We start from the raw sequence: 8,824 nt of genomic DNA, 5'->3' as shown, positions 1-8,824 counted from the left end.
GGGGAGGGGCGGGGGAAGGGTTAAGCGGCTGGCCCTATGCAGCGCGGAGCCTCGCAGACCGCGGGAGAGGGATGTGGTGTGGCGAGCTGAGCCGAGCCATGTGTGGCGGCCCGGCCTGATGTACCCTGCCAAAAAACATCAACGGGAAGGCAGCGGGGTGCTCTGGGCTGGCACCACCCCTCAAGTCTCCTTGAACTATAGCGCTACAACCGTCTCAAGTTTTACGTCCATCTTTCTCTACATTCCTATGTATTAGTTTCTTCTTTACTAATTTTTATTTTTCTCTTCCGTGGCCTCTTTGGCCGTCGTCGTCGTCGTGGGTCTGCCGTGGGTCGGATGATCCCCTGCTGAAGGCGCGCGTGGGTGTCATCCCCCCATTCACGTCTCCCTGACACGTCAGTGACACGCCAGTGACAGGTCAGGCGGGGCGCTGCTGCCGCTCCCTCATTAGCAGGTGGTCCGTCCGTCCGTCCGTCCGTCCGTCCGTCTGTCTGTCTGTCCGCCACTCCTGAGCCGAGCGGCGCGGCGGACACTCGGACGAGGTGTCGAGGCGTGGCGGGGCCGCGCGGCTCGGGGCGAGCAAGGTCAGGTCAATCATTACTCACAAAATGATGACGAGTGCACGTCGGATTAAAGTTCAACAGCCGCCGGGTCGGGCCCGGTGGGCTGGGTGGGCCGCGGCCGCGGGCTGCGGTGGTGTGGGCGGAAGCGCCCGCCTGACCCGGGCCGGCCCGCCCGCGGCCCAAGCCGAGCCGAACCGCACGGCCAAAAGCATGACGCGGCACCACCGCCGCCCGGCCCAGCCCAGGGGGTTTATTTGAGGTTCATTTTCTGTGTAATCCATTACTATAAAGTTGCACAGATGTGGAAGGGAATCAAATATCGAACTGTTTTTATTTTTTTGTGCAAAGTTTATTCCTTGGCGTGGTTTCTGATCCATGGTACCGGCCAGGTAGCCGTCGACGCTCATCAATCAACACCTCCGCGACGCTAGTGTCGCATCCGGAAACGTTCCCTCTCGCTCTCTTCTTTATCCCCCCCTTACTCACTCCCCGTCTTTCGTTTTGTCTCTCACTCTCTCTCCCTTCCCCCTTCCCTCGCTCTCTCACCTTCGCGGTTGTCCCTCCAGATGACTTGCGGGTGACGACCTACGAGGCCTCTCTCTGGCTGCTCAACGTCGCCACGTGGGTTGATGTCTACCCGAGGCGCGTGGCGTGAGCGCAAAGGTGAGGCACAATCTATCCAATCTCTATCCTGTGCCTGCCCACTATATGAGTAAAAGAGAGAAAAGAGACCAATTTGAGTGAAAAGCGACAAAGTTGTTTCCGCGCAGCCGAAGCGTATATTATTGAATGGGGTTCTGTTTGCGTCACAGTGCTGCTGCCCGCGCGGCCGTCGCGGACTGGACTGGATTGGGCGCTGGACAGGTCCCACTAGTCGTCGCCTCGTTTCGTTCCCTCTTTTTTGGCCCGATAAAAAACGTATAAGCGGCATATAGTGGGACGCTCCGCGGGACCAACGGCCACTAATTTGATGAAGAATGTTGGCCTCCGCGGCGGCGTGTGTGCAGCTTTCTAGATCCTCTCTCTGACGTCACGACGACGCGTCCCGTGCCCCTCATCATCTCCGGCAGGACGGCGGAGGTGGCGACGTGCATGCACGTCCCGCACGCGCGCGCGCACGCACGGGGCGCCCCTTATTAGGGTCGCACGAGCCGGCCGCTGTGAACCGCGGCAGTGTCGGAGGGCCCCGCTGTGCGCCGCCGTGCCGTGTCCGAGACCCCCCGGGCGTCCCGGGGGCCGCGAGTAGCGCGTTAGTGCGTGTGCGGGGTATAGTTAGCGGGTGACCGCCAGCGCCAGAGCGTCAGCCAGCGGTTAGCCGTTTCGGCGAGGCGGGGCGGGGCGGGGCACCACGGCGACGACGCCGCACGCCGCACGCCGCACCACCACCACGCCGCGGCCGCGCGCCGGGACGCCTTGCGCCGCCGCCGCGAGCGGGGACGACGCCAACAATAGACAATGCTTTGGCCTTCACTTGCGTTGATCGGGCGAAAATAACGCCTTTGCGCACGTCATGTGCTACGCGTTGGTTGAGCGTTATGACCGCAGGGGAAGAGCTGGGGGAAGGGAAAGGGAAGGAAGGGGGGATCGAGTAGGCCGGGCTCTCTGCTCCGGCGCGGCGCGGCGGGGCCTTCCGGGGTCCCGCTCCCCGGTGCGTGGCGCGGCGTGGTTGCGCCATTTCATAATGAAACAGCATCACACTGTACTGCTCTCCATCGTGTCTATGGCAGCAGAGCGCCTGCACGAGAGGTTTCCGCCGCTGCCGCTGCTGGTGCTGCTGCGGGAGTTAATAAATTGCTTGTTTGCGTTTTCGGCTCGGCTCGGCGCGGTTGCGTGGCGCGGCCGGGCGCGGCTCGGCGTGCTGTGCGATTAGTCGGTGGCCGGGCGGAGCTGACCTTCGACCCGCTGGCTGCGGGGCCGGGGGCCGGGCCGCTCGCCGCGCCACGCTACGCCACGCCACCGCCTGGCTCGCGCCGGGCGCGCGCGCACGCGGGCACTCGGCAGGTGCACTCGACGTACACTGCCCACACCTTTGTGCGTGCTGGTGCTGCTGCATGTTCGTGCCGCGAGACTCGCCCGCCGGATCCAGACACCCGCCCGGGCCCGAGGCCACAGGGATTGGACCGAACGTTATTTTTGATTTGACGTACTTAACGACCCCAACGGTTTGACAACACGATCAGATACAGCCGGCCGGCCCATCACCTCTAGCCCAGCCGGCGTGTGAAACCTTATCAAGGACAAGAAGGGGAAGAAGACCCTTCTAGGTTGGCGTTTGGGACCTCTCTGGGGGCCACAGCGAGGCCGGCGGTGGTGACCTGACAGGTGACGTACTGCTTCCGGCTCGTCTTCATCAGTGACCCCAGGTGGGGCCCCCCGAGCCCCCGGTGCGGCCGCCACCTCGCCTGTGGAGCCTTATCACCCGACACCGACCGAGTCTAATCGATAATCTCTTCCCCCCTTCTTTTTTAATTGTCGTAGCGTTTCAATTAAATCATCTGCTCGTTTTCTTGTTATTGCGGCCGCTTCCCCACACCCTTTTCCTCCACAAAACAATTTCCCTTTCACACTTATTTTCGCGCAAGAGCCGCGCACAGCTTCACCTCTCCACCCCTTTGGTCCCCTTCTCCTTTTTTCTGCCATTAATTGTCATCGCGTAGAGGGGCCATAAAAGACAGTGCGCCCCGCCGCGCCCCGCAGACTGAGGGGTCAGGACAGGTAATAATCCTCGGCTCGATAAGTGTGAGGCCATTAGGGTTTTCGAGGAGTGGCGGGGAGTGGCGTGCCTAATTTTATTGTTGTTTTGATTGTCCCCTCGCAGCGGGGCGGGAGAGACAACTCCCTTTTGTGCTCTATGATGCAGTTGTTTGTTGTGATGGAGACGTCTTTTGCCCCCGCTCTATCTAATGTTTCCCTTTTTCGATTTCCAGGTGAGACTCGGGGAGCGGCTGCTGCTGCTGGGACTGCTCGGGTCCAGGTGCCGCCTCCTTTGGGCTGGAGCCCCGGCTGGAGCCTTGGCTGGAGACCCCGTGGTGCGTGCGTTTTACATTTCCATCGCCCGCCCCATATTCCAGCTGGACGCTGTCCAAAGATCCCCCCCGCCCTCTCCCCCGGGCCCTCATCCCGCACACCCGCCCGCTCGCCTTTTTTCATACTTTTTCACACTTTCACAATCGCGTTGTCTGGCCTGTCGTCGCCTAATCGTATGTAATGCGGCTTTTCAATGTCTCCATCTCTGTCGGCGGCCGCGTTATGAAAATGAAGTCTTATGGACGTCTCCGCTCGGGCCGCGGAGCCGGAGCCGCTGCTGCTGCTGCGGGCGGACGGGCTGCGGGTTGTAAATCGCGGGGTTTCTCGACGTCATTATTCAGAGTAGTAGTGCTGCACTCGCGCGCCGCCGCCGCCTCCGCGCCAAACGCCGTCGCGCTCCTGCTGCTGCTCCCCGCAGCCCGTCCTTGATCCCGCCTCAAATTCATATATCGGCGACGACGCTGCGCTCCGCTCCGCTCGGCTCCGAGGGCTTGGGTTACGGCTGCGGTGGGGCCGGCCCGGGGCGGACGGAACGGACGGGCATTAGAGTGCGGCCGGGCCGTATCAGGTTCGCCTGTTCGGGAGTTAATCTGCACTGGATCTCTCTCTCGCTCGCTCTCCCACTCGCCGTCACCTGGCAGCCGTCGGCGGGCCCCTCGCCCTGCGTGTGTGAGCCCCGGTCTTGCCGGGGCGCCGCCGAGGTCGCCGTCAAGCTCGCCGCCCCCACGCGTTCAAAGCTCCTGACCCTCCAGCAGCAGCAGGGGCGCGGCGGCGCTTCGGCCGGAAAGTGAGGGAAGCGAACGGGGAGAGCAAAAAAAAGAAGTTGTGTTGGCGGATGTCGGCTGGCCTGCCGGCCGGCGCTGGTGGTGCCCGGTACCCGGTACCCGCTCGATCACCGTGATACTTTCTCTGCCGTTCAGGTCAGCAGCCGGCCGCTCTGGCCTGTCGTCCACCACCTGATTCCTGCTCTGCTGTCCCCTGACTCCTGGACGACCTAACCCCGCGCCGTGCCGCGCCGCGCCCGGCCCGGCCCCGCCGCAGGGCACAAGCGTCCAGGTCCAGGCCATCGCCCGGCCCGGCCCGGGCCGCCCGTCCACAGCCAGACTCCTGAATTTCTCTCCCTCCTCTGCCGCCGCTGCCGCTGCTGCGACCGCCGCTGCTCCGCGCATTGCTCCCCTAATTGGGTCCGTTTGGGCCGTCCAAGGCTGCCGTGCCCCCCTGCCCTGTCCCCCTGGCATGCCCTGGAATGACCGGCCCTGCCCCCTGGCCCTGGCTTGTCGCACTCGCTCTCTCAGTCACACACACACTCGCGCGCTCGCTCGCTCACGGACGCTGCACGCTCAGGGGTCAGGGCAGGGGCCCGTCCACAAACTGCATAAAGAGCGAGTGTGCTGCTAATTTCCCAACTTTTTTGCGCACTTCTTTCTGGCATGAAAATAAAATACTAAAGGCATCAGGCCGTGGCAAAAGCGATGTTCGTCGCGCAAAAGCCGTGGTTTCATTACGTCCTTTACTTCCTGGTGATCATCATCCTCCCGGACGGTGACTAAAGCACCTCTCCCCGCCCAAACACCACGTGGTCCGTCACGACTAACGATGGGGCCCAACCGGGCAGCGCACGGCGTGTCCAGCGTCATCGTCATTGGGCTGGTCCAAAGAGGGGTCCGGGGCCCGACGACTCTGGGGCCCGGCCGGTCGGTTCAGTGATCGACCGGGCGATAAAGTGTCAAAGTGCCGAGGTCAGGGGCCGTCCGTCCCCTCCGGGCTGGGCCGGCTGGTCCCCTCTGCCCCCTTATCGAACGCACCGTGTCGCCAGGCCGGTCGGGCGGATGGCCTGGGCGTGGGCCAAGGGCCCGCCAGCCACCTGGACGAGTGTCTGAGAGCAGAGCCAGCATGCAACCAGGCAGGGCTGGTTATTGGTTGGGCCCCTACTACTACTGCATGAGCCGGGCTGCCACGCGCGCGAAGCGCGCCCGCCCCACCCCACCCCGCCACGCCTCGCCTTCCAAGTACGAACTAACAAGCGGAAGGACAGCGTGACCTATGGTGGCGTGGCCTGGGGCGCGGCCTGGGGCGCGGTGGCCCCGGGTCCCCTGTATCGGAGCCTGCATCTCTCACGGCGCCCCGGCCGCCGCCCGGCCCCGCCACGAGGGCCACCCACCCTGGCGTGGACCCCGCCTCCGCCGAGAACGGAACGCCAACCAACATCACGCCAAAAGCGCGCGCGCGAGCGCGCCAAATTTCCATTTATTTCTCTAAAGATAGGAGGAGAAAACAAGATTAGGAATAGCCGCCCCTCCCTGCTCCAGCAGGTGGTTTTGTTCCCCGGTGTTCCCTCCTCTTGATTAATCGCGCAGTGTCTGCAGCCGGAGCAGCAGCCAAGCCATACGACACACACAATGCGAGTAAATCACTAATTAAAACGTCTTGCTGCGTGCGGCAGTGCCTGGCAGTGCCGCGCTACGCACCCGCCGGGTCGTGCCAGCAGCAGCGGCAGCGGCAGCAGGACAAGAAGTAATTAATTACCTCCTCCAGACAGTTCGGCTCCCGAGCCCCCTTCGCCGCCGCGGTGAGTGCGGCTGCGGTGTGCCGGTCGGTGCCGGGCCCGGGCCGCGGGGGCGCGCTGATGGCCCGGCCCAGCCCGGCGCAGCCCGCGGCCACGCACTCACACTCACGGGCTTTGGGGTCAGTTCGAGGTCCATTCACCCGGGGCCTTCCAGCTCCAGGCCGGCTCCAGGCAAGCTCCAGGCAAGCTCCAGGCAAGCTCCGGGCCAGCCCCTGGCCAGCCCCTGGCCAGCTCCCGGCCATCTCCAGGCAATCTCCAGGCTGACTCGAACGCGCGGGGTCACTCTGCGCCGCTTCTGCAGTGTTCCTGGAGACGACTGCTGCTGCTACGCTATGCCGCTTGATTGGCCCTTCCCTTCCCTTTTTCGATTCGCCCTGCTTCCACCACGTGCCGCGGCAGCAGCGCCGCGCATTTAGACAGAGACAGGGAGACGGATGGACACGTGTGAGTGAGAGGGTGGCCGCCGCCGCCGCGCTCGCCGCGCGCTGCCCATCGAGGCTGTACGGACCGTCATCATCTTTATAATGAAGACATCTCGGGCTGTAATTATATTTTCTTCCGAGCTGCATTAGGCGCTGATGACGAAAACTATTACAGATCGGTACCGTGCGTGTGAGTGAGTGTGTGGGAGGGGAGCTGCGCGGTGTGGCGGTCATTGATAGTAGTGCCGGCAGGAAAGTAGCCCCCCCCCACCCTCTCCCCTCCTAACCCTCATGCTGTTGTGGGAATGGAGGAGACATTCACTCGAGGTGCTAGGCTGGTGCGCTGGCCCCTCTGCTGCTGCTGCTCCAGGGCCACGGATGGAGGTGGCTCTCTGTCGTGATGAGCTGCACAAAGCCGTCGTCAGCAGCAAGCAACAGTGGTTGTGACGAAAAAGGGGTACTTGTTGGGCGGGGCGGGGCAGCTGATCTGAATACCTTCTCACTCCGTTCCCATGGTCAGCAAGAGGCCGGGCCCACTGGACTGTGTCAAAGGAGCGGCTGCAAGGGACCTCAACGCGGGGCGCGGCGCGGCTCGCCTGGGAGGTAGGCAGCCAGGGCAGGACTCCCTTTCGTTTTCTTTCCTCCTCTCTGCTCTGTTCCCCCCGCTGCTGTCGCCTTCCGTTCCCTCCTCCTCCTCCCCCTCTCGCTCCCCAGGGCACGTGGGAACCCAAAGTGAGTGCGTTAGCGAGGCTCTCGCGCTCTGAGCAGCGCTGCACGGTGTGCACCCGTGGGCACCACCACTGAGCTCCACCGGGCACCGCCGCGCCGCGGGTCGCCGGTCAGGCTCCTGACCCCTTCTACTGCCGGCCGTACCGACGTACCGCGCCTCAATAATTCCAAACTTTTTACTCGTCTCTTTTCTCTTCTTCGGATTGGAGACTCGGTTTATTTTGGGTCTGCGCGGCCGGCAACAGGCAGTGGCGTAGATCGGAGACGCACTTTTCTTGTAAATTTAATTTTTTGCGCAGCCCGCGAGTAGTAGAAGAAAGGCTATCGCGGGACATCGCTGACGAGGCCGCTGCCGTGAAAGCACAAAGCGCCTCCGCCGCGGTGTGCCGCGCGCGGCTTCGCCACCGGCCACTCTGCTGAGGTCACGACGGGTCGCGCTCCGCGGTGGCGTGGCGTAGCGTGTCGCGGAGCGGAGAGCGCCGATTAGCGGCCATCGAGGGTCAGTCAGGTGTAACGCGGCTGTGGCGCCCGCCTGGTCATCGGCGCCGGCCCGGGTCAGCCGGGGCGCGGCGGGGCGGGGCGGTTCCCCATCGATCGAGCTGAGCCGAGCCGATCCACGCCATCAGCTCGACCGGGCACACGGTGCCTTTGACGGCTCGTTAGTTGCGACCGGCCGGAGCCGCCCTGCCGCGCTCCGCCACGCCTTCCTCGGGTCCGCGCCGTTTGCCCTTCCTGAATAGTAGCTCGCTGACTGGCCTCTCTGGACTCGTCTCGACTCGAATGGTCCGTCAACCTCCTCCTCCTCCTCTCTGGACGACGTCTCTAGGTGTGGCTGTCCTGCCCCCGCCACGCCGCGCCACGCTCCGCGTCCACTTTCTTCCGATCAATCTGTCTCGGGCCGTGCGTCTAATGGCGGGGCAGGGAGCGCGGTCGGGGGCGGGGGCCGCCGAGGCGACGAGCTCTATCGCCGATCTCGTGGGGCCGAGAAGCGGCTGCTGCGACACATTGTCCCCAAGCCTAACGCCCGGGAGGACCCGCCCGCCCCACCCCGCTCCGCCCTAGCCACCGCAGTGCGGCCCCCGGGGATGACGTTGGCAAAAGCACTGACACTTTTGTGTGTGGTGGGGGACACTGGGGGCCCCGGCCGGGTCCCGGCAGCGCGAGGAATTATATAATTAGCTCTTTCACCTGTGGGCTCTTTGAGGTGAGTGAGGGAACGAGGGAACCGGGAGGGAACCGGAGGGAACTCTTGTGATGGGAACCCGGGAGGAACCCTTCCCACGGGCCGGCGATACAATCCTCACGGCCTGGGCCTCCTGCCTCTGCCCCCGCCGGCGACCTGGCCCGCCGCAGTGCCTTTCGACCCGCGACGACGCCTCCGACCTCAACCCCCCCTCCCCGCAAGGGACTCTGCTGCCTGCGGATTAAAGCGATTGCTTTCTTGATTCGACGCTTTTAAGACGCGTCCGCCCCGCCCCCCCCCCTTTTGCCAGTGGCGGCCATCGTATGGAGCCGGG

The 8,824-nt window shown here is 64.0% G+C and overlaps 1 protein-coding gene across 9 annotated transcripts in view; it reads left to right on the top strand.

Moving 5' to 3' along the window:
• Window positions 1-8,824, top strand: part of LOC113205351 (fibronectin type III domain-containing protein 1) — a 138,631-nt gene that overhangs the window by 13,207 nt on the left and 116,600 nt on the right. For 5 of the 9 annotated variants that reach the window (XM_052269601.1, XM_052269593.1, XM_052269594.1 and 2 more), the window contains one exon: window positions 3,491-3,592. The exons of the other annotated variants lie outside the window; for them this stretch is intronic. In XM_052269601.1, coding sequence (XP_052125561.1) covers window positions 3,491-3,592 — 102 coding nt within the window. The remainder of the gene's footprint in view (window positions 1-3,490; window positions 3,593-8,824) is intronic. 9 annotated transcript variants of the gene reach the window in all.

The sequence above is a fragment of the Frankliniella occidentalis genome, unplaced genomic scaffold, assembly GCF_000697945.3.
Source record: "Frankliniella occidentalis isolate FOCC.00 unplaced genomic scaffold, Focc_3.1 Scaffold97, whole genome shotgun sequence".
Classification (NCBI taxonomy): domain Eukaryota; kingdom Metazoa; phylum Arthropoda; class Insecta; order Thysanoptera; family Thripidae; genus Frankliniella; species Frankliniella occidentalis.
This window is presented reverse-complemented; position numbering and strand designations above follow the sequence as displayed.